General features: G+C 40.5%; 1 protein-coding gene across 6 annotated transcripts in view; it reads left to right on the top strand.

The window, feature by feature from the left end:
• Nucleotides 1-26,115, top strand: part of Rmdn2 (regulator of microtubule dynamics 2) — a 64,321-nt gene that overhangs the window by 10,589 nt on the left and 27,617 nt on the right. For 4 of the 6 annotated variants that reach the window (XM_028765096.1, XM_028765098.1, XM_028765099.1 and 1 more), the window contains exons 3-4: nucleotides 22,659-22,833; nucleotides 24,138-24,240. In XM_028765096.1, coding sequence (XP_028620929.1) covers nucleotides 22,659-22,833; nucleotides 24,138-24,240 — 278 coding nt within the window. Of the gene's footprint in view, nucleotides 1-3,543; nucleotides 3,671-4,210; nucleotides 5,126-22,658; nucleotides 22,834-24,137; nucleotides 24,241-26,115 lie in introns of those variants that run through there. The other 2 variants (XM_028765095.1, XM_028765094.1) reach the window with 2 other exon arrangements.

The raw sequence follows: 26,115 nt of genomic DNA, 5'->3' as shown, positions 1-26,115 counted from the left end.
TACTCTAACAGTGAACAGAAATCTCCCACAATGCAGAGCATCGCTGTGAGGTATAGAACACCAAGCAGATACTTACCCTGCCTGCGTGGAAATCTGTGGCAGTCTTTCAGTGAGGATGCTATTTAAGATGTGAGCAGTCTCCTCACAGATAGGACACTTTGAGGCTAGAGCCTGGGGACCCGGAAGTTGGTGTAGGAGTCCATGCAGGTTAAAGTGTTGTGTGGCCTATATTCCTAAAACCCTGTCTCGATGAATTTAAGTCTGCTTGCTCAGAAAATACTAACATTCTAGAAAGAGAAGCAGTCCTCCTCCAGTTTAGCACAGATAAAAAGAAGATAATTACAAGATTTAACCAAACTCTAAATATCGAGATAAGTATGCAAGTAATAGGAGTTCAAGGAAGATTTGTGAAAATTATGAATGACATAGCTGACATGGATGTATCAAAACTTTAGACACAGGCGCTGAAACTGTACTTCTTCTTGCTTGATCATGGGTGGTTTTGTTAACAATAACATATAAGGACTGTACATATAATACAGTCCTAGTAACAGACTAAACTGTAATAAATTCACTAGACTAAGTAAATAGGAAGAACCCTTTCCTATCTAACACGGCTATCTAGAATAGTTTTTAATATCGTTACGCTAGTCACCTCACTAAGCCTTCTCTCTCCTTTTGGAACTTGCCTGATGTCCACCAGCTTCCCACCAGGGACTCGTTAGCCACTACAAGGATTTCAGAGACCCCAGAAGAAAACCAGTAAGTACAGGCATATACCAATCTTTAGATTGTGCTGACTCAGGAATAACGAAGTCTGCTGAAAGTGGAGCCCAGACACTGACTGGTAGGAGCTTGTCAGCTTGCCACATTTACTGCAGAATCCTTTAACTTTGATCTCTGTGAGCTGGAATGCAGACCTTGCCTAGGAGTGAGGTGTTCTGTTGTTGTTTTTGGCAACTCTATCTTACGTTTATTGACTTCTGTCAGGTCAGTTTGGTGTTGAAATTCATGTCTAGGCTTCCAGGCAAACAGACTTTGATTATAATGATGATTTTGTATCACTCAAAGTTGTTACAGTTAGAAAATGATTTTTTTTCAGATCTATTAACAATGTGACGTTGTAATTGAGATCTTTTCTTTAGGAGATGCCCCTTACCTTAATCTGTGCGCACTCTTTGACAGGTTCCCTGTCTCCTCTGGGTACTTGTGTTCTTATATATAAGGAATAACTGGGGTTTTGTTCGTAAAAATTACAGAAATCACATTTTGTGATGCATTGGATTTTTGTAGCTGTTTATGCATTCATTGTTTTCTGTTTTGAGGCTTTCCCGTGTTGATGCATGCAAACGTGTTTCTTTTGAAATGTGGCCCTGCATCCCATTGATGAGACATAGATCTGTCTATGAATACTTAGATCATCATTTGTTTGCTCCTATAACTAATGCTTCCGTGAATACCTTTATAATTCCTTAGACATGTGTAGAAGGCTTTAAAGCATGTGGTTGAAGTGCTGACTTAGAGACTACATGGATTGGTTATATGTATATTAATAAATCTTTAAAATACACCCAGTTCACAAACCTGTGACTATGAAAATGCTTACTGTCCTGTATTAACACTTAAAGCATTGGACTTTAAACTTTAGTCAAATTTATGGAGATGAAATGTTAACTAATAATTTTCAAATTTGTATTCCCCTGAACATTAGTTATATTGAGCATATTGTCATACATTTTTGATTTGCAACTAGATCTTCTCTTTCATGATGGGAAAGGGGAGAAAAAGAGAAGAGGAGAAGGACTAGGAGAGAGAAACTGAGACACAGCTGAAGTCCCTCTATTCACTGACTGTGTCTACTCTATGCCAGGCACTGTCTCAACTCTGGAGACACAGCTGAGAAAAACAACTGAGAAAAAACCCATCCTGTAGCTTCAACCACTTTTCTTTAAGATGAAGCAGGATGTTGAAGAGGAATGCTCTCAGGCATTTTAACCAGAGACCCCCCAAAAGTGAAGGACCACACAAAACATTTTAAGTGCTTAGCATACTGTGTAATTAGGTGCTTGCCTGACCCACCTGGTAAGGACAAGGGCTTGCTGAGAGACTGAGGCCTTGCTCATTCGAGTGCTCACTCGCCTGCAGCTGTGAAAGGAGACTGCTGCAGAGCGGACGTTCTCCCTTTGTGGACCATCCCAGCAGTGCGCTTGGAAAGCCCAGGTTCTGGAGGAGTGGGCATTGTCACTAAAGCACGTGTATAGTGTGGGCAGAGAGAAGAGGAGCATGTGCAGCCTTCTGGAGCCACTGCTGCAGGAGTGGGTGGAGGGGAACAAGTGACAAGGGACACTGGGAACTGTTGGAACAAGTGTGTGCTCAGGTGAGCGAACAGAGCAGACCAGCAGAGGGCTGAGGTGCCAGGGAAGAGTAAGCTTTCACGAGCAGCAATGAGGCCCTCTGCTTCCATCCATCAGACAGACGCATGCATCCTGACTCAGCTTCAACTACATCCATGACATCAGTTTCCCAAACCTGAATTCTTTTCTTAAAGTGTAGGTAAGGCCACTGAGATGTCTCAGAGGGTAAAGGCCTTTGCCACACAAGCCTGACAACCTGTGTCCAACCTCTGGAACCCAAGGTGGAGACAACCAACTCCCAAAGGTTGTCCTGTGATCTCCACCTACATGCTGTGATGTCATGGTATGCACACTCCACCCCCAGACAAACATTCAGTAACAAATAAAACTATTTTAATTAAAATTTGGTTAATGTGTGTGTTGTGTTGTTTTAAGTCTTAATTGAGATAATATATAGTGATGCTTTGAGCCCTGTCTAATCTGTGGAAAGTTCTGTAAAATATCATTGTTTTATCAGTTAGAAGGGAACAAACAGGTCTGAGGATGCAGCTTAGTGTCGGTGAGGCACCAGCCTAGCAATTGCAAGCCTGTGGATTGCATCCCCAGTAGCATGAATCGGGGGTGGGGGGAAGGACTAAATGTATCAGATGAACTAAAAAGGGGTCAGGAAATTTTTTTTCTGTAAAGACTTAGGGAGTGAAGAGATCCAGGGTCTGTCTACCAAGCTTTACCATTGAAGTGTGAAAATGGCTACAGACAGTAAGTCCATGGCTGTGCTCAGAAAAACAGGTGCTGCCTCTTAAATGTTCCCTCCCCCGTTTCTATATCTTCAGTACAGATTCTTTAGGGGTCACTTAACCACTTCACTGGATATAAAGGCATCGGGAAAAGAACGTTCACGTGGAAGAGGGGGGGAATTAGGAGACCAGGGATGTAGAAGATCACTCGCAAGAGGCCGTCCCAAGGAAAACTGGCAGAAATCCTATTATCTCCTTCACTTAACTGTGTGTTTAGCTCTTAATTTGTCAGCTGACTCCTTGAACATAAGAAAATAAGAATACACATTCCATAGCCATAGACACTGCAGCTCTTCAGAAAGGTGAGCCACAGAATGGTTTTATTCTAGAGCAGTGTCCGTGGGTTCTAGAGTCTCTGTCCTTACATTCTGTGCGGTTGTCACGGCAGCTCCACATGCAGCTTCAGTACTCAGTCTTCTGACCTGTTCCACCTACACAGGGCATTTTACGTCTTATGAGTGATGGCCTAGAAGGGAAAGACTTACTCTGGATTAAATTCAGTATGGGAAAATGCTTAAGGTATGCCTTAAAGACAGAGCAGAATAAAGCAAAACACACTTGATGTGTTTCACGTTTTGGGTGCCAAAGAACGTTGAAAGTATCCAAAAGCCCAGGTAGTGCTGCCTTTAGTTTCCCGCAATAGCTGGAGGTCTGTGTGTTTAGTTGAAGCATCTTCCCACCCCAGACAGATTTTTGATTCATCCATGGCAGATATGAGGGGGTGCCAGGGAGGGAGAGAGTGACTTTAACTCTCTAGGACCTGTTATGCCTGATGTCATTTTATGTTTCTCTTTATTTTTCTTTCTGCCTACTTCCCTGATTCTTTCCCTCTCCCACCGTGAGCTTTCACGGAGTGGGCGGGCTCTTGGGAGGAGGTAATCTACTTTCTGTGCATCCTTTTGGATACGTCTATGTGGCCAGTTAAGCTTAGCCACCCCATTTTCTCATTAGTGGCTGTTTCCCATTGGTATGGTAGATACTATTCTTTAGAAAGTTTGCTAGGTCTCCACTCAGCTCCCCGTTTGCTTTTCTTCTTCATTTGCCCCCTTTTTACTCTAGCTGCTGGAAAGAGGAGGACTGGTGCTTCCAACCAAATTATGAAGATTGGCTTACTCCACGACGCATGTGTCATGGATCCTCTCATGCGTTACAATCAAAAGTGGCTCTGAATCTCATAACATGTCGTCCTTCTTCATCATGTAAGATAGGTAGAAAATTCTCTTCCTCAAGTACAGCTACTCGCTTACTTCCATGTAAAGGAAGACATACTTTACTGCGGAGATTCCGAAAGAGTAAACGACAGGAAAGTAGAGTTAACTTTGATTCTCAGGAAGACGTAACTTCCACAAAATCTTCAGATCAGTTTACTTTGATTAAATCTCGAAAATGTTTTTCACCCCGCAAGTTGAGTATAGTTTCCTGTCACAGGGATAGCATTAACTATGATGCTCCACCAGGTAGTCTGAACGAAATTCAAAACTTTTCTAAAAAGTCAACTGGTACTGATACTCAAAAACGTATAAGCTTCTCTGATCCTGAACATGGCAGTAGAAACTTTCCAAATCTGGAAACAAACGCCGTTTCTTCAGGCCACTGGAGTATTGACAGAACGTCTTACCCACCGAGTCTAATGACATCTATCTTTTCTCTTCCAACTGTTATTTCTTCTTCCAGTCAAGTAAATGTATCTGTTGTTGATAGCCAAGAATATGGCCAACTCAATAAGGATTCAGAAGATGCCCTTCATTACAGGTCTCAGAGTCAGAGCAGAAATCACTCTCCAGCTGGTTTGGAACAGCGTCTGTCTCAGAATTTAACTTCTGCCAGCCTCCTCCGTGGTGAACTTTCTTCACTGTACCAAACTGTCAATAGCTTAACTGTGGAAGTTACCTCAGGCTCCTTTGGAGAAGAAAGCTTTGCTACCCCACCTCTAGATGAAGATATACCTTCACCTATTGAAATGGATGAAATAAGGTCACCTCAGATTTTCCTTTCTCCGAGAAGGGCAGCTCAAATTGGAAATTTTCCCAGCAATCCCTCTCCAAAGACGATAGAAACTAGTATTCAGTTCTCTTGAAACCTGTTCTTGCACATCTTTGCTTCAGTGTCGGGGAGAGAGTTCTATATTGCGGGTTTAAATGTAATAGTATGCTTTTGAAAGTTTGTAGACATTATTAGAATGTAGAAGCCAAAGATGATTTTATATTCCAAAGATTGGCTAGTCCTGAATTTCTAAATTTATAAATTTCATAAAATATTGTGGTCTGAAAATGACACCAAGTTTTTCTATGTAAATTACCTGAATGTAATGCATCCTTAGAGTACAATGTCTACTTTGATCTTGATCCCTAGAGATGATAATGTAATGTATATAGTTTATAGAGTTACCATGACTGACTCATACATTTTCATTTGTATCCGTGAGTACTCATCATATTTCCCACTCAGACACACAGGCAGTTTTCATTAACACAAGAATTAAACAGTGATTTAATGGAAAATGTAGATTATTTAGAACCCAGAGTTTTAAGTTACATTTATTCATTTGGGGAATCCATATGTGGTGCATGCCATAGTGTGTGTGGAGAGGCCAGATGTCAACCTCTAGGAGATCATTCTCTCTACCGTGTAGGTCCCAGATGACAAACTCACGTCATCAGGCTTGATGACTAGCGCCCTTATGTCAAAAGTGCCCTTATTATCTTAATAGCCCATAGCCCAAAAATTTTGCTTACTAACTTAATTATTTACTTATATATGTACAAATTTGAGAACTTAAGGAATCATGAAATCAAATAAAAAGTATAGATAATTGGCCTCTCAAAGCTATATTTTAAAAATATTTTTCTTAATCTTTAGCAGTTGGCAAAAGTTATATAGGTACTCGCAAAAAAATAGTAAGTAGAGAGATAATGTAAGCATCTAAAAAGCACTTATTTGAATATAATTGGGCTTTATTCATAAAAGATACTTATGTTATTTTCAATTACTTATCATATTCAAATGAAACCCTCATCCCCATCATTAGGGTATAATGTTATTTTCACATACAAGGCTTTCTTTCATCTTAACATATTAAAATTCTTTTTAATTTTAAATTTATTACTTGCAAAGAACATGAAGGGTATCATTGTAAGTATTTTGAGGTGTGCAGTTCAGAAACATTAAGCATTCACACTGTCCTAGGGCTGGCACTACCTCCATCCCACGGCTCTCTTCAGACTGGAAAACAGAAGCTCTATCCCCAATAAGGAATGACTCTCTAGTTCCTCTCTTCCCCGTTTCCCTGACAACTAGCCCTTTACCTTCTATGGTTTTGACTGGCTTGTATAGGTAGAGAGTTGTTAGTGTTTGTCTTTTCCAACTGTCTCATTTCCCTTAGGATTACATTGCCAATGGTTTGTGTACCATACATCAAAATATTTCTTACCTCGTAAGGCTCGGGAACATCCCATTTTATGTGTGAGTCACATCCCACCTAGTCATTTGTCTGTCACTGGATAACTTTGGTTTCTTCTATGTTTGAACTCGCAAATAATTCTACTATCAGCATGGGTGTGAATGCCTCTTTGAGATGCTACTTTTCAGTATCTTATTAGAACATGTCAATTATACATAATCGTAGGTTCCACTGAGACGTTTTTATACATGGACACAAAGCATTTCAGTCCTATACCCTTACCTCATTTCCCTCTCATCTTTCTGATCCCCTTTTCTCAACCAGCTCCCCAAGTCTATTTCATGTCCTTTTATTCTAATGACCGAATGGGTTTCGTTTCGGTTAGTATAGGAAAATGAGGAAGATTTCCTTCCAGGAGCATGAACACATTACCAGTGGCTATCCCATTGAAGGAAACATTAACAATATATAAATTCTCAGAGAGGGAAAGGGCCTCAAGAACTTCTCCCTACTCTGTGACAGGATATTGATAGGCCTACCGTACAGGCGCAGTCTGGTATAGGTCTTGTACAGCTTCTGTAAATTCAAGAGTACAACGACATGCATGCCTGAAGGACAGCATTACAACCCATGCAGCCTGCTTTCCAGGTCTGACATTCTTCCTACCCCTTTTGTGATATTTCAAAACTTTCCAGGGTGTCATATAGATGCCCTACTTAATGCTGAGCAGTCAGTGATCATTTATTCTCAGCGCTTGAGCAGCTGTGGGTTTCTGAAGTTACTGCTGCCTTCTGCAAAACAGAAGCCCTTCTGACCAAATCTGACAATACTGTAATCCACTGACATAAATATGGTTATTCGGAGGGTAGTTTGGCAGCCATGTCATGGCAAAATGGCAGTAGTAGCCTCCTAACTAGGGGCCGATCTCCCCAACCATAGGCTTTTGGCTGGCTTTATAGTACCGGATGTGAATTCCCTCCTGTGGCGCAGGCCTCAGATCCAGTTAGAGAGCAGGTTGGTTACTCTCCTAACAGATTTGCGGTCATTATTGCACTAGTGGGTATATCTTGCCTGGCCAGTAGTTATTATTGCACTAAAGAGTTCATAGCAGAGTAAAATTATGAACGGCATTTGTCTCCCAACATCTGCATAGCTCTTCCCAGCAATTTGAGGGATAGACAAGCCAGAGGAAGCTTCCAGCCCAGTCCTAGAATGATGTTTCTGCCATATGACGGAACATGTGACAAGACCTTACTTTAAATTGCTTCTGAGTCTAAATTTTTTAAGGAACTTATCTTAGTTTTCTGCAGTACATGCACTAATTTTGCATTCATACCAGAAAGGCATGGGATTTCTTTATTTCCTTAATTTGTCAACATCTATTTGTTTTGTTTTGTTTTGTTTTGTTTTGTTTTGCTTAATGGGTGTTAAGTGATATTTCGTTTGAGTTTGATCATCTTTTGATGTGATTTTCTTTGGAGAAAATCTATTCAAATCCCTTGCTCTCTAAAAAAAAAAAAATCAGATTATCCATTTTGTTGTTGTTGCTCTTTTAGAAGTTCCTTATATATTGGGGGTATTAGCCCCTTATCAGAGATATAAGTTACAAATATTTCCTCCACATGTCTGGGTTGAATTGTGACTTTCCCAGTTGTGTTCTTTATTAACAGGTTTATATTTAGGTATAATCCTGACCTAGTCATCTGCTTTAATATTTTTCTTTCATTACCTACCCATTGGGTATTGTAGCCAAGAAATTACTAATTCATTGCCATGAGGCTATTGTCTTATGTTTCCTTCTAAGGGTTGTAGAGTTTAGTTTTGCAGCTAGGTCTTTGGTATATTTTGTTGTTATTTTTTGGCTATGATGCTGATTAAGGTTCTCAGGATACAATATTTTAAAGGTGTGTTTTCCAATTTCTTTGTGTATGAAACCTAGCTTGTTACCTGAGTACTGACATCATGACATCACAACTTTGGACCTCATGAATGTATAGCAAGCTGATTGTCTTAACTGCTGGTCATCGCTCTGGCACCAAAGGACATGTTATCGAGACTGATTCTTTTGCATGTAGAAATACAGTTTTCCCAACGTTACTTGTTAATGATACTGTTCTTTCTTCATCATTGTGGTCTTGGTGCATGCCTAGTAGCTGTGTTATACAGTAGTTCTAACTTTAATTTGAAGGAACCTTCAAACTAATTTGCATAATGTCCATATGAATTTGTGCTTCACTAGCAGTGAGTAAAGACTCCTCTGTCCCACATCCTCTCCAGACTTCATTCAGGTTTCTTGATGACTGGGGTAGGATGGTATCTCAAAGCAACTTTAATTTGTATGTCTGTGATGACTAGGGATGCTTAGTACTCTTTAAAATAGTATAAATTAGATGATGAGGAAGGACAAAATTCAGGCAAGACAAATGATCATTCAAGAGGATATAAAACTGATTGTTTTGTTGTTTCAGCTAGGTCATGGTGTCATGGTATTTTTTTTTCATTTTTGTGCTGGATAACTGAATACAAACATAGTTGATGGTAAAGTACAAGGCAGGATGGGAAGCTCTGTGGCTTCAGAACAGCTGTTCAGCTGTGCAGGAATTCACTGAGCACGCAGAGCTGAGCCAAGGCAAGTGCTAGAGCGGCTGTCTCATCCTAGCTCTGCGAGGGTTTGACTTGAGTTCATTAGAGTCGGTGGCTTCAGTTTTAAAAAATTAAAAGTAACATAGTCTTGGACCCTTGTCAAACTCATTTGACCATATACCTAATGTGTGTGTTTATTCCTGGTTCTGAATTCTGTTTGCTGGTGTAATAAGTGGGTTTTATGCTCATACCACACTGCTATGATTCTTTTGTCTTGTGGTAAATTTGAATTGAGAAATGTAAGATCTCCAACATTGTTCTTTTTGTTCAAGATTGTTTTGGCCACCTTGAGATTTCAAATGTATTTCAGGGTATTTCTATATTCTACAAGATTATTACTGATATTTTGAGAAGGATCACATTCAAGCTATAGACTATTTTAGAGTAGCATTGGCATCTTAATATTAAACCTATAAACACATGAGGAATTTCTTTTTGATCATTTCTTATACTCTTGAATAATATGTTATAAGGATACATATCACCAGGTACAGTAGTTCATGCCTTTAATTCCAGCTACTTGGAAATCTGAGGCAGGAGGATTACTTGAGTCTAGGAGTTTGGGATCATGGTGCTTCATGCAAATCAGGAGTTGACACTAATATCCACATCTATGTGAAGATTTCTTATGAGTGAGGTTGCCCAAGAAGGAGGGACGAAGCCGAAGTCAGAAACAGAGCAGGTCAAACTCTTAGGACAGAGGACATTAAATTGCCTAAATTAATCTTTATTTTATTCTTTGAAATGCTGTTAGAAATAGAATCAGTTTTTACTGTTTACCTTTGATATAGCTCATTATCCAATGCTAGCACCACTGAGTCTTGTTTGCTGTATCTTCAGCTTTGCTGCGTGTGTTTATTAGAGATTATAGTGTGTATATGTGTGTGCATGTGTGTTCCTGTGTGTATGTGTGTGCCCTTGTATACACATGTGAGCATGTGTGTATATATGCATGTATACATGTGTGTATATGTATACCATGCTATGTGTGCGTGTGCATATGTACTTGTGTATATGTATGTACATGTGTATGCATGTGTTACATGCTTACGTGTGTGTGTGTGTGTGTGTGTGTGTGTGTGTGTGTGTGTGTAATATTGGGGTTTTGTTTCCATTTGGATACCTTTCGTTTCCTCATTTTGCCTAATTGCTCTGGGTAGGACTTTGAGTGGCATATTGAACTGACCTTGTGAAAGCAGGTGGTTCCATCCTCACTAACTGTCTAAAGAAAAAGCTCTCCATTTTCCATCACTGGGCATGTTATCATTGTGCTTCTCATATGGAATCTTCAGCACATTGAAGCAATTGTCTTCCATTTTTATCATAAAACACTAAATTTTGCCAAGTACTTTTCTCTGCATTTGTGGAAACGATATTGTGTTTTTTCTTTGCATTTTGTTGCTATGGTGTATTATGGTGGTTTATTTTCATGTTTTAAGTTATCCTTGTATCCAAGATAATAAATCCTACTCTGTCGTGGGCTATAGTCTTTCATAATATGTGGTTAAATCCTGTTTGCTGGTACTTGAGAATATTTGCCTAAATATTCATCAGAGATGATATTGGTCTATAGTTTTCATTTCTGGTAGTCTCTTTGTCTGATGTTTCTATCAGAGCAATGCTGACCTCATAGACTACTTCTGAGTTGTTTTGCTCTCTTCAGTTGTTCGGACAGAGGAAGGGTTGATGAATACTGCTCCTAATTCTGCTTTAAATATATGGTAGATCTGGGCCTGGTTACACATGCTTTTAATCCCATAACTCAGGAGGTAGAGGCAGGTGGACCTCTGTGATTTTAATAAGGCCAGCCTGATCTATGTAGTGAGTTTCAGAACCCTGTCTCAAACAAAACATTTGGTAGCATTCAAGGAAGCCATCTGGCCCTAGACTTTAGACTTGCTGAGAGCTTCTGATTACTAATTCACAATCTCCTTGCTTGTTTTCAATGTTAAGAGTTTCTATGTCTCTTCTCCATTTTTGTCCCTGCAGTTCTTTTAGACAGAAACAATTCTGGGTCAGAGTTTTTGACTGTGGGATAGCAGCTCCATCCCTCCACTTGATGCCCTGTCTTTCTACTGGAGGTAGACTCTACAAGTTTCCTCTCTCAACAGTTGGGCATTTCATGTAAGGTCCCTCCCTTTGAGTCCTGAGAGTCTCTCCCCTCCCAGGTCTCTGGTAAGTTCTAGAGGATCCCTCAGCTCCCACACCCATGAGGTTGCCTGTTTCTGTTCATTCTGCTGGACCTCAGGGCTTCTCACCTGTCCTCATACCTGATCATGTCCCCCATTTCTCCTTCCTGTCCCCTCTCCCACCTAGGTCCCTCCCTCCCTCTGCCTCACATGATCATTTTCTTCTCACTCTCAAGTGGGACTGAGGCATCCTCACTTGGGCCCTTCTGCTTGTTGATCTTGAGTTCTGTGGACTGTATCCTGGGTATTCTGTACATTTTTGGCTAATATCTACTTATTAGTGAGTACATTCCATTTAAGTCATTTTAGGTATGAGTTACCTCACTCAGGATAGTATTTTCTAGTTCCATCCATTTGCCTGCAAAACTCAGGATGTCCTCGTTCTTAATAGCTGAATAGTATTCCATTGTGTAAATGAACTACATTTTCTGTATCCATTCTTCTGTTGTGGGACACCTGGGTTGTTTCCAGCTTTTGGCTATTATAAATAAGGCTGCTATGAACACAGTGGAACATGTCCCTGTGGTATGATGAGGCATCTTTTGGGTGTATGCCCAAGAGTGGCACAGGTGGGTCTTCAGGTAGAACTATTTCCAGTTTTCTGATGAACCTCCAGATTGATTTCCTGAGTGGTTGTACCAGTTTGCAGTCCCACCAGCAATGGAGGAGTGTTCTTCTTTCTCCACATCCTCACCAACATCTGCTGTCTCTTGAGTTTTTGATCTTAGCCATTCTGACTGGTGTGACGTGGAATCTCAGGGTCATTTGCATTTGCATTTCCCTCTTAACTAAGGACTTTGAACATTTCTTTTATTTATTTATTTTTTAATTTTCTTTCTTTCTTTTTTTTGGATATTTTATTTACATTTCAGATGTTATCCCCTTACCCCATTCGCCCCCTCCCGCCCAGGAAGTCCCATCCCATCCTCCCTCCTCCTATTTCTGTGAGGATGTGTCCCCACCTACCTTCCCACTCCCACCTCCTCACCCTCAAATTCCCCCACACTCTGCATCCAGCCTTCAAGGGACCAAGGACCTCCTCTCCCATCTATGCCCAACAAGGCCATCTTCCCCTACATATACAGCTGGAGCCATGGGTCCCTCCCTATGTGCTCCCAGGCTGGTGGTTTAGACCCTGGGAGCTCTGGTTGGTTGGTATTGTTGCTCTCCTCATGGGGCCACAAACCCTTTCAGCTCCTTCAGTATTCTCTCACTCCTCCATTGGGAACCTCATGATCAGTTCAATGGTTAGCTGTGAGCATCCGCCTCTGTATATGTCAGACTCTGGCAGACCTCTAAGGAGACAGCTATATCAGGCTCCTGTCAGCATGCACTTCCTGACATCCATATCAGCATCTACCTTTGGTGAATGTACATGAGATGGATACCCAGGTGGGATGGTCTTCAGAAGGCCCCTCCTTCAGTTTCTGTCCCATACTTTGTCTCCCTTTTTGCTACCTTGAGTATTTTGTTACTCGTTCTAAGAAGGACCGAAGCACCCACACTTGGTCTTCCTTCTTCATGAGTTTTATGTGATCTGTGAGTTGAATCTTGGGTATTATGAGCTTCTGGGTTAAAATCCATTTATCAGTGAGTGCATACCATGTGTGTTCTTTTGTGATTGGATTACTTCACTCAGGATGACATTTTCTAGTTCCATCCATTTACCTATCTCAAGGGGATGCTCCAAGGCCTGACACTTTTTCTGATGCTATGGTGTGCCTACAGACAGGAGCCTAGCATGGCTGACCTCTGAAAGGCCCAACAAGTAGCTAACTGAAATAGTCACAGATACTTATACCCAACCAATGGACTGGTCAGGAACCCCTGTGGTTGAATTAGGAAAGGCTGGAAGAAGCTGAGGAGGAGGGCGAACCCATAGGTAGAGAAGCAGTCTTAACTAACCCAGCCCCCTGAGATCTCTCAGACACTGAGCCACCAACCAGGCGGGCAGCATACAGGGGCTGATCTGAGGCCCTAACATACACATATAGCAGAAGATTGCCTGCTCTGGCCTCAGTTGGAGAAGACACACCTAACCCTCGAGAAACTTGAGACCCTAGGAAGTGAGGAGGCCTGGCAATGGGGGCAACATCCTCTTGTAGATATGGGGAAGGATGAATGAGATAAGGAACTATGGGATAAGGGGGAGGGAGGACGGAGTAAAAAAAAAATAAAAGTAATAATAAAAAAAAGAAAAAAAAAAGAGTTTCTATATCTTCCTGATTCAGTCTAGCATTTGCATGATTTGAGAAATTTGCCTATGTTATGAGATTTTCTATGTCTTCCTGATTCAGTCCAGTACTTGTGAGTCTTGAGAAATGTGCCCACTTCATCTTGGTTATTTAATGTGTCCACACCAATTCTGCTTACAATCCTGTTCCTGTAACGCCAGAAGTAATGTCTGCGTTTCATTTTACTTGGCTCTCCCTTTTGTTTTCAGTCAATCAGTCAAAACAAACACTTACAAATTTTGCTGATCTTTCTAAAGACACATACTCTTTCTGTTGATGTTTTTCTTCTATCATTTTTCTTGTCTTGGTTGTTTATTTCCATTCTAATCCCTATTGGGTTTTTGTTTGGTTGGTTTTGGTTTGGGTTTTTTGTTTTGTTTTGTTTTGTTTTTTGTTTTGTGTGTGTGTGTGTGTGTGTGTGTGTGAGTTGAGTTTGTCCCCTCTAATTTCCCATGGTGTACATTTAGATTGTTTTTGAACCTTCTTTATTAATGTAAGAGTTTGTAGCTATAAATTTCCTTTTATCACTACTGCATTCATAGAATTTGCTATGCCTTCATTTGCATTCAACTAGATATCTTGTAGTGTCCCTTATTGTTTTGTATTTGGCCTACTGGTTGTCTGAAAATGTGGAACAGGGAGATAGCTCAGGAAGTAAAGTGTTCACCACACGGACATGAGGACCCCACTGGTTATGGTGAGCCCACACTTGTAATCCCAGCACTGGTGAAGCAGAGGCAGGTAGTTCCCTGGGATCTTCCTAGCCATTAGCCTAGCCTAATCAGTGAGCCCCTAGGTCCCAGTGAGAGACTCTCTCAACAAAACAAGGTACCAGCAAAATGACTCAGTGGGTAAAAGCTCATGCCACGGAAGCTTAACAGCCCTGAGTCCGAGCTCTAGAAACTACATAAATGTGAAAGGAAGGCACCAGTTCCACAGAGCTTTCCTCTGACTTCCTCCTCATGCTGTGGTGTAAGGGCACCACATATACACATACATAATAACTATAATTAATAAACTAAAAAATCCAAGCTGGACCGTCCTGAGGAATGACACCCAAGTCTGTCTTTTGAGCTCTGCATATATGCACATACACACATGAACCCAGATACACATGTATTTACATTCACACATGCACCCAGATACACATGTATGTACATACAGACATGCACCTGGATACACATGTATGTACATACACACATGCACCCAGATACGCATGTATGTACACACACACATGCACCTGGATATCATGAGTACACTGTGCCCCACCTACACATTCATAAACACACAAAGAATATATTGTTAAATTTCTAAATATCCTTGAATTTTCAGTTTTCTTTCTGTCGTTCTCATTCTATGATGATCAGAAAAGAGAGTCTGTTGCAGGTATAATGGTGGTGCACTTGTATGAATCCCAAGAGACAAAAAAAGACAGTTTGTGCATTGCAAATATTTCTAAATTCATTAAGACTTATTTTGTGGTATAACATGTGATCTGGATTAAAGAATGTTTATCTTGAGAAACATATGTAGTCTGTTACTGTATAGAGGCCTTATTTGGCTCATGGTCTAGAGTAATGTTTACATCATTTTCCAATCAGTTTCCTTCCTGATATGCTATTGTTTCATTCATTATTAAAAGTGGGACATGCAGGCTGGGGATGTAGCTTGATGGTAGAGCATTTACATGACATGTTTGGGGCCCTGATTTCAGCACCTGGTGCTACAAGAAGAGACATAGGACACTGGCGTTCTTTTTACTTCTCCCTTCAACTCTGTCAAATTTTGCTTTATATATTCAGAAGCTGTGACGTCTGGTGTATAGATACTTTTCTTGTAATTTATTCTTTATAGATTGATAATTTTGCTAGATATATTGTTATTTATCTTTTTAATATTTATTTTTGATATTATAATGTGATTACATCATTTCTCCTTCCCATTCTTCCCTCCATACCCTTCTATATCTTTCCTTGCTCTCCTTCAAATTGATGGCCTCTTTTTTCATTAATAGTTGTCATATGTATATATGTGTATGAATGTACATATTGATGTACATGTATCTATTCCTAAATATATCCTGCTAAGTCCATAAAATGTTACTTGCGTGTATATTTCAGGAGTGACCATTTGGGGTTAAACAATCCCTAGGCAAGACTATGTGTCCCACTCTCAGTATTCCTTAGTTGCCTGTAGTTCTTTGTGTAGGGCTGAGGCCTCATGGTCTTTCCCCCATCTACTTTGGCATGTTCGTTGTTGTTGTCCTTGGTTATCTCATGTTTAGATAGCCATGTTGGCAAGACTTTATGGGTGCAGCAAATTCCCTAGTCCTCTGGCTCTCACAATCTTTTCAGTCCTTCTTCAATATTCCCTGAGCCTTAGGTATGGGAGTTGTTTTGTAGACGAATCCTTCGGGCAGTAGTGGCACTCATACCTTGAGAGTAACCAACAGCTCTCTAATTAGAATTAAGTGCTATTCAACAAAAGGGAAACCAGGGCTAATATTGGAAACCATTCTAATTACCCAGGGCTAGTGAAGTCATGGGTCTTGGATCTTCTCTTGGAGAAGAACCTACCACCATCACTTTACTAAAACAGCATAACCCCTAACTACATTCTAAATATTTGTCCTTATACCCACAGATAAGGATAAGCTTCTCCCCTCATCAAGGAACTATCTTGTAATATATGGAGACCATCACAGAAAAACATAACTAATCAAATTGCAGAGTTAAGTAACCCAGTCCCAGTGTTCTTTGGCTTTTGTCACAGATTTTGAGTTTACATCTATGGGTGTAATTACTGTTAGCCTATTTTAGTCACCATTCGCACGAAATATCTTTTTCTATGTTTGACCTTTAACCTGTTTTATCTTTAGAGTTTTGTAAGCATCATATAATGAATCCTGAATTTTCAAATCTATTTTGCAAATATATATTTTTATTGAGAAATCAATCCATTTACTTTTGATACAATAATTACAAACAGGAAAAAATTTATCAGTGCTATTTTACTATTTTCTCTGTGTGTTATGTATGGTATATTTTGCCACTCATTTCTTCAATTAATTCTTTTTTGTGTTAAAATTGTATGTTTTAGGGTATGTTCTTATTTCTTTTTAAATAGATTCTTTAAATGGTTCTTTGTGGTTTCTAATTTAAAAAAAAAAAAAGATATAACGATTTTCAACTGGTCCAAATTTCAGTTACATGAAAAAAATTCTATTGCTTTTTAGCTCCCATGTTTAATGCTGTTGTCACAATTTACACCTGTATTATATAGCATTAATATATTTTCATAATTTTATACTTTTTTAAATCCTGAATAAAAAGTAGAGTTTCAAAACAGAATTTTGATAATACTAGGTTTAGTATTTATTCAGGTATCTACATTTACTAAAAGAACTTAACATTCTTTAATGTAGTTATTGTTGTTGATGTTGTTGATGATGATGTTGTTGTTGTTGTTGATGTTGTTGATGATGTTGATATTGTTGTTGTTTTGAGACAGTCTTCTGTAGCCTAGACTGTCGGGTATGACCTTGATCAGTGTCATCTGTTCAAGGACCCTCCTGTCTCTGCCTTCTCCACATTACAGAGATGTGTTTCTACACCCAGTTTGTATGGGATAGGGAATTGAACTTGGAGCTCCATGAGAGGTGGGCAAGCACTGTACCAACTAAACTACATTCCCAGCCTTGAGAAATTTACATTTTTATTTGCTTCAGATTATTTGTGTGAAACCAATCTGAAGGGACTCCTTTTAGGGTTTCTTATAAAGCGATAGTAAACTTGGCTTTTTTTTCTATAAGTATTTAATTTCTCTGTTACTTTTGAAGGACCATTTTGGCTGGTTGTTGAATTATTTTATTATTCCTTTCTTATGGTATTAAAATGCGTCACCTCAGTGCTGACTGGTCAACAAGGCTTCTGCTGTGAAGTCTGCTGAAGGTGATGACCCTTGACGTGTTCTGAGGTTTGGGCTTTTTTGTTTTTATTTTTTTACCACTTTCTTTCTTTCTTCAAATTCACTTTACATCTCGATCACAGCACCCTTCCCTCCTTTCTTTCCAGCCCCACCCTCACAAATCCCTCCTCCTATTCCTCTTCTCCTCAGAGAAGGAGAGCCCCCTTGGGTACCACCCCTTCCTGGGGCTTCTAGTCCCAGCAGATGTAGGCACAACCTCTCCAACTGAGGCCCAACCAGGCAGTCCAAGTAGGGCATGGGGGAATCCAATGGCAGGAAAGAGAGACTTAGACAGTCCCGATCCACTTGTTAAGGGAAACACATGAACACCAAGGTGTGTATTTGCTACAGATTTGTAGGGGTCTAGGTCCAGCTCCTACATGCTCCCTGGTTGGTGGCCCAGGCTTTGGCCCAGGCTTTTGTGAGTCCCTGTGGTCCCAGGTTAGTTGACTGTGGGTCTTCTTGTGGTGTCCTTGAACCCTTAGACTTGCTCACTTCTATCCCCCAATCTTCTACAAAACTCCTTGAGCTCTGCCTGATGTTTGACTGTGATTCTCTGCATCTGCCTTTATTTATTGCTGAGTGAAGCCTCTCAGGAGACAGTTATGCTGGGTTCCTGGCTGCAAGCATAGCAGAGTATCATTAATAGTGTCAGGGATTGGCTCTCTCACATGGGTTGGGTCTCAAGTTGGGCCAGTCATTGGTTGGTTGTTGCCTCAGTCTCTGCTCCATCTTTATCCCTGCGTATCTTGTAGGCAAGACAAATTTTGGGTTGAAGGTTTTGTGGGTAGATTGATGTCCCCTTCCCTCCTTGGGAAATCCTGCCTGGCTACATGAGGTGTCTATTTCAGTTTCTATATCCCACACTGGTAGGAATCTAAGCTGAAGTCACCCCCATAGACTCTCTTGTATCCTCTCCCATCCTAAGCCTCAAGCTAGTCATCAGAGTTACCCCCTCCCATATTTCCAGTCTCACTCCCAAGTCTCTCTTACTCCCCTCACCCCACACCTGATCACCATCCCTGTTCCTCTCCTCAGCCCCTCTCCTATGCAGTTTCCTCTTTCTGTTCACCTCCAATGACTATTTAGTTTCCACCTTCTGAGTGAGATTCACACATCCTCCCTTGGGCCCTCCTTATTACCCAGGTTTTTTTTTGTTCTGTGGATTGTAGCATGATTATCCTGTACTTCATGGCTAATGTCCACTTGTAAGTGAGTACATTCCTACTGTTACTTATCTTTCTGGCTCTGGTTACCTCACTCAGGATGATAGTCTCAAGTTCCATCCATTTGCCTGCAAAATTCATGTCTTTGTTTTTAGTAGTTGAATAGTATTCCATTGTGTAGATATACCACATTTTCTTTATTCATTCTTCAGTTTAGGGGAATCTAGGTTGTTGCCAGTTTGTGACTATTACAAATAAGGCTTCTATGAACATGGTTGAGCAAGTGTCCCTGTGGTATAGTGGGGCATCTTTTGGGTATATGCCCAGAAGTGACATAGCTGGGTCTTGAGGTAGAGTTATTCCTAGTTTTCTGAGAAACTGCCAAATTGATTTCCAAAATGGTTGTATAAGTTTCCACTCCCACCAGCAATGGAGGGGTGTTTCCCCTCCCTCTACATCCTCTCTAACATGTGCTATTGCTTGAGTTTCTGATCTTAGCCATCCTGATGGGTGTAAGGTGGAATCTCAGGGCTGTTTTGATTTGCATTTCCCTGATGACTAAGGATGTTGAACATTTCTTTAAGAGCTTCTTGGCCATGTGAGATTCCTCTGTTGAGAATTCTCTGTTTAGTTCTGTACCCAATTTTTAATTGGGTTATTTGGGTTGTTGATGTCTAACTTCTTGAGTTCTTTATAAATTTTGGTCCTCTGTCAGACGTAGGGTTGGTGAAGATCCTTTTCCAATCTGTAGGCCGGTTCTTTTGTCCTATTGACAGTGTCATTTGCCTTACAGAAGCTTGGAAATTTCATGAGGTCCCATTTATCAATTGTTGTTCTTAGAGACTGAGCCATTGGTATTCTGTTCAGGAAATTGTCTCCTGTACCTGAATAAGTTCAATGTGCTCCCCACTTTCTGTTCTATTAGATCTAGTGTACCCAACTCTATGTTGAAGCCTTTGATCCAATTGCACTTGAGTATTGTGCAGGGTGAGAGATAAGGATATGTTTGCACTCTGCTACATGCTGACATTCAGTTACACCAGCACCATTTGTTGAAGGTGTTTCTTTTTTTTCTATTGAATGATTTTGGCTCCTTTGCCAAAAATCAGGTGTCCATTGGTGTGTGGGTTTATTTCAGGGTCATTAGTTCGATTCCATTGATCAACCTGTGTGCTCCTATATACCAGTCCCATTCAGTGTTTATCACTACTGCTCTGTAGTACAGCTTGAGGTCAGGGATGGGGAGCCCTCCAGAACTTCTTTTATTGTTCAGGATTGTTTTAGCTCTCCTGTTTTCCCCCATATGAAGTGGAAAATTGCTCTTTCTGTCTATCAGCAGTTAAGTGTAAGGCCTGGGTAGCCCGCTTTGGGTTTACTCTACTTAGGGTCAACTGAGCTTTTTGTGTACTTGTCCTTCAGATCTGGGGTTTTGACATTTTTTCAAGTAACCTCACTGTCCCTTCTTGTCTTCTCCCCAAGCCCTCATCATAGGTATTTGATCAACATAATGGTGTCTCTCAGGCCCTTCAGATTTTGTCTATTTGCATTCATTCTTTATTCTTTTTATTTCTCCCAGCATTTTTAAAGTAATCTTCAGGTTTGCCTGTTGTTTGCGTTCCATGTTGGGATTTCCAGTTGCTCACTCCAGCAGATTTCAGTTTATCACAGTCTCAGCCCCATAACCTATGTGTGCTTCTTTTCCCTAATGTGATTCTCTGTTGACACTCTGTTTCATGTGTGAGTTTCTTCTTTTATCTTTTTTATTCCTTCTTTTTTTCCTTAGCTTTTTGATTAAATTTAAGGCTATTGTCTTAAAATCATTGACTAGAAACTCTAAAGCACGCACCTTGTTAGCTTCTGTGTTTAGAGATTTGTTCTCTTTCTTTGAATTAACTACCTTTTACCAGCTCCTTGAATGCTCATGAGCTTTCTTGGAAATTGAGAATTTGAAAGAACTGTGGACTGTTCAGGTCTGTGGACTGGCCGCATGTTTCAGAAGACCCTCAGTGATCAGCTAAAGTTCAGAGTCTTTTCGAGCCTTTTGGAGCATGCGTTTCTTACAGGTCTATGTGCTTATGGACTTGCAGGTTTTGCACTTCTTGCCATACACTCAACCTTCATTTTTCTAAGAGTCTTCTTGGAGGCTTAAACGTTCTGTTTTATTCCTCAGCCCACTGCCCTCATTCCTGAGCACCCATGAGTCCACAGTTCTCTCATTTCATCCTTGTGCAACGTTATTGCCTTCACCACCTTTCAGCCTTTCCCAGCCTAAAGTTCCAAAGTCCTCCCACCGTCCCCCCAAAAACACATGCACAGGCCTGTCACAGAAGTAGTCCACTCTCTAGTACCAATTTCTGTCTTAGTTAAGGTTTTTATTGCTGTGATAAAACACCATACACATAAACAACTTGGAGAGAAAAGAGTTTATTTGGCTTATACTTCTACATTACAGTCCATCATCAAAGGAAGTCAGGAGAGGAACCTGGAGGCAGGAGCTGATGCAGAGGCCAGTTAAGTACTGCTTACTGGCTTGCTCCTCATGGCCTGCTCAGCCTGCTTTCTAATACCATCCAGGACCACCAGCCCAAGGATGGCACCACCACCCAAAGTGAGCTTGGCCTTCCCATGTCAATCACCAATCAAGAAAATACCTCACAGGCCATTCTGGTGGGAATAATTCTCAACTGATGTTCCCTCCTCGAATGACTCTGGCTTGTCAAGTTAACATAAAACTAGCCAGCATAAAAGGGTAGTGTTAGTGTTTGAAAACTAAAACAGTAGGAGCTCAATCAGAAAAGTGCTTGCCACACAAACATGAGTTCAGATCCCAGAACCCAATGTAAATGCTGGCACAGCCATCTGTAATCCCAGCACTGAGGAAAGAACTGTGGACTGTTCAGGTCTGTGGACTGGCCGCATGTTTCAGAAGACCCTCAGTGATCAGCTAAAGTTCAGAGTCTTTTCGAGCCTTTTGGAGCATGCGTTTCTTACAGGTCTATGTGCTTATGGACTTGCAGGTTTTGCACTTCTTGCCATAGGTCTCAAGCACTCTTTGTACAGCCAGTGTAGCTACTAGGTGAGCCTCGAGTGAAATAATCAATACTGTCTCAAAAAACAAGGTGGAGAGTGACTAAGGGAGATACTTGGTGTCAACTTCTGGCCTCTACATACCGTTGATGTGCACCCCATTGTACATATATATGTACATGCACATGAACACATACACCACACACACAAAGTTAGAACATCATGGTCAACTGTAGAAAAACACTGTACATGTGCAAATATCCACGCACATTTTTGAGTGCCTGCTGAGTTCCTCCAGCTTGGTGTGATCTATATCAGCATCTAACGAATGTACTTTGGGTACTTAGTTCTTCTGTTAGTGAACCTTACCACTAAGAAGCATACATTCTAGCAGAGCTGATTCTGAAAAAAGTGACACACAGGCAGTGGGATTATTATTAATAGCATATTAAAGAGAGCATGTGCTATGGAGGAAAAATGTAAACGTATCAAGAAGAGGAAGAAAGATTCAGCATTGTAGAATTGGGTAGAAGGATCTGGGTGGGCCACACTAAGAAAGGTGCATTCCTGCAGACATTAGCCAAGAGTAGAGGTTATGTCTAGAGGAAAGAACATTCCATCAGAGAGAATAGCAGGCAAACGCCTCGAGGCTAAAGGGGCTGGTGACTGAGAAGATTGATCAGAAATTAAGTCACAGAACTACTAGGGTTGGCATTGTCCAAGTCTTTGTCAGTAGTTAGCTCTTGGGCCTTTCCCTGTGTAACAGTGGGTGCTGTGATGTTTTCTAGAACAGAGTGGAATAATTCGACTTGCATTTTCAAAGGATTGCTCTGGTCATTGTGTAAGTCTAAAGGGAGTTGGTGGTTGTTTCTGCCATCTTAGGTATATTACAGCTAACACTGACACAGAAGACCAGAATTTCCCAGTCCCTAAGGCTCTTAACACACACATAGAGGAACTAAAGTTGGATGTCCTCCTTCAGAAGGTAGACCATTTGCGGATAAATGACTCTAACAAGATGGAGAGTTTTGAGCTACTTTGTGACCACAAAGAGAAGGTAAGAGCTGTGTGGCAGCCACATGGTCACACAGTTTTCAATTTTTATTAAAGTACCATCCTACTCATATTGAAACTACAGTACTGTGTCGCAATTCATAGGGAGAGAATAAGGATGTACTCTTATAAAGTGAGTAACTGTTTAAAATTAAATTTGAGTTACTTGGGTTTATCTAAAGTCACAAAAATAGGAACCAGCCTTATACAGATTTACTTTGATTTTATTAACTTGGATATTTAATGCATGTTTTGTAACATGAAGAATAAGACATTATATCTAGGCATAATATTTTCTCTGGAAAGAATAAAGAATGTTTTTTAAGTTTTCTTTTGTTTTTGTTTTTCAAGACAGGATTTCTCTTGTGTATCCCTGGCTGTCCTGGAACTCGATCTGTGGACCAGGCTGGCCTCGAGCTCACAGAGATCCACTTGCCTCTGCCTCCCGAGTGCTAGGATTAAAGGCATTTACTAAGTTTTCTATGTTGCTTTCAATGTAGTATCTATCAGGATTTAAAGCTATTTCTATCAGTAGTCACTCTACAGTGTTGAATATTGGACTTGAAGAGTTAATCAGTCATCACCATCACTCGAGGAGAAATAAACTCTCCTTTTTGCCCATGAGTAATATAAGCCTATGTTGGCTAGAAGGATTAGCAACTTTAATACTCTGTGCAAACCTGTGAACCCAAACTGATCAACACATGATATACAAATATCCTAAAGATCAGACTATAGTCTATGAAGATGTGCAAGGATGATCTGTCAATAAAAGTTTTAAAAACTTTTAAAATATCTACAATTATAATTGCATCATTTAGGTAAAAATTGTAATGTCTTTTTTTAGTATATTCACTTCAATTTACAAATACTACTTAAAATGCCAAGTAAACTATTTCTTATGCTGATAGTAGATAACTTACAGAGGATAGTAAGAGGACGCCTGGTCCAGGGGTAACGTGCAATAGTAGATAACTTACAGAGGATAGTGAGAGGACGCCTGGTCCAGGGGTAACGTGTAATAGTAGATAACTTACAGAGGATAGTGAGAGGACGCCTGGTCCAGGGGTAATGTGTAATTATATCTGTACAATGTTAAGTGACTTAAGATCCAAATATAACAGTATATTTGGTCATATTTCTTAGCTATAAATATTTGGATTTAAAATGTTAAGTATCTATAGTATAAATTCAGTCATCTGTAACTACCATTGTACCTGCCTAAATTTTTTAAGGTACAATAAAAGCAATTATAGTCAGTCTGGACAAATTAATGCATTAATCTAGTGTGCAATGCTATCTTTCCAGTTTAGTGAAGAAATAGAGTTTCTGTGGCGACTTGCCCGTGCCTATGGAGACATGTATGACCTATCTACAAGTACACAAGAAAAGAAGCATTATGCTAATATTGGTAAGTAATTTGTCAGCACTGGGTGTTCTCGGGTCGCAGCATTTTCTACAATAAGCCATCGGTGGGTTTAATACAAGTGAAATCATCTAAGTTAAAGACTCAATCCATTTCAATATATTTTGATAACAAAAAGCTGTACACAGCTGCAGCATAAAATGGTCTTCTGGGACTAAAGTGTATGTTCCTTTAAAACAATCGAGCTAACAATATTAAAGCCGGGAACTGGAGGGGAAAAGCCGTGATTTCACTTTTTGAGTTTATGATATCACAGGAAACTAAAACACCTGTGCTAGCAATTGAGGTGCAGTAATAACCCAAGGAGGAGTGTGGTCTCCAGCTGTACCCGATCAGTTAAACTCACAGCTCACTTCCTGTGGCATGGAAGGCTAGGAACACACAGAAATAACCTCTCGGTTGTCAGGGATTTCCAAAATGGCAATACCTTAAACTGTCATGTGTACATTTTGCATACATTTGAAACTTTTCACAATAACAATAATCACAATAAAAGCCAAGGAGATTGTCAGGTTGTTGTTGTTGGTTGTTGTATTTATGTTTAATTGGATATCATAATGCTTTCTTGTCAAAGCGCCTGTGTGCCCATCTCTCTGAGCCTCAGGCTTTATTCTCATTTTGTTCCAAAGCTTTCTCTTTTCCAGGCTTTTCTATGATAGTATAAGAAGGAAATAGCAAGTGAGAACTCCTCCCACTCCAGTCTGGCATCTTTATTTCCATGAAGGACATATGTCCAGAGTCTGTAGAAGTCTCTCTGACACTAGATTTCCTTGCTGAGTGTCTCTGCACTTCACGGTTCCTCACTGGAGGAAGATGGAGACTTCCCTCTTGTTCTGTGCTATTCATCTTCACCTTTCCATGGTCAGTTTTCTGTAGCAATACAGTTATCAGACACTATCGACGGTAGAGTTCTAGAAAAGAGATCAATTTCAAAGGAAAGAAAATTTCAACCAGAGCCTGAAGGGATTTATAGTCCTATCTAGTGGGGAAAAAAAATCATATTGATGTGAAAACTCTTTGACACTCAGCAGCAGTATGCATCTCTTTCTCTAGCACTCCTCGTGGGTGTTCTGTTAGCAGATGGGACTAAGAGGCAAAATGCAGGAGGGAAGCCTCTGATGTTGTTGGAAAGGCGATGCTGTTCACATAATAGTGTATAAAGGGACAAATAGAAATGGGATGTTATTTAAGACTACAGGGTGTTATGTTTGTATAAAGAAAAGGAGGAGTCGATAGCAGGAGCTAGAGGTTCATGTGGGGAAGTCTTCTTATGGAGATAACCAGTTCCCACCGGTAAAATTCTCTAGACTCTGTTTTTAAATTGAACAAGAGCTCAAGTGAGTTGTCCTTCTTAGCTTCAACTGTCAACTTGATGAAGCTTAGAGTTGTCTGAGGAGAGATCTCAGATGAGGGTTTACTAGATCAGCTTGGTTTGTGAGCATGTCTGCGGGGCTTGTCCTGGTTGATAATTGGTGTAGGAGAGCCCAGCGCATTGTGGGCGGTGCCAGTCCCTGGGCAGATAGTCCAGGGCTGAACAAGAAAGCTAGACAAGCATGCACATGCAAGCCAGCCATCAGGCAGCATTCCTCCGTGCTTTGGTTTCTGCTGCTCTTCCTTGGCTGTGGGTAAGTTTGTTGGTTAGAAGTAATGTGTGGATGGCAAGCAGGCCTGCACCTAAGTTCTGCTTGAGTTCCTGCCGTGACTTTCCTCAATGACAGTCTGTGATCTATTCCTCCTCTCAGTCCCTTCTGGTCATGGTATTCGTCACAGTGGCAGAATGAAGCTAGTAGATGTACATACACGAGTTGATGTATGAGACAGGAAAACAGGGTAGAGACCTAGCAGTGAGACGGGAAAACA

The sequence above is a fragment of the Grammomys surdaster genome, unplaced genomic scaffold (genome assembly GCF_004785775.1).
Source record: "Grammomys surdaster isolate TR1022 unplaced genomic scaffold, NIH_TR_1.0 149, whole genome shotgun sequence".
In the NCBI taxonomy this organism is placed as follows: domain Eukaryota; kingdom Metazoa; phylum Chordata; class Mammalia; order Rodentia; family Muridae; genus Grammomys; species Grammomys surdaster.
The sequence above is the reverse complement of the archived record's forward strand: the minus strand, read 5'-3'. Positions and strand labels throughout refer to the sequence as shown.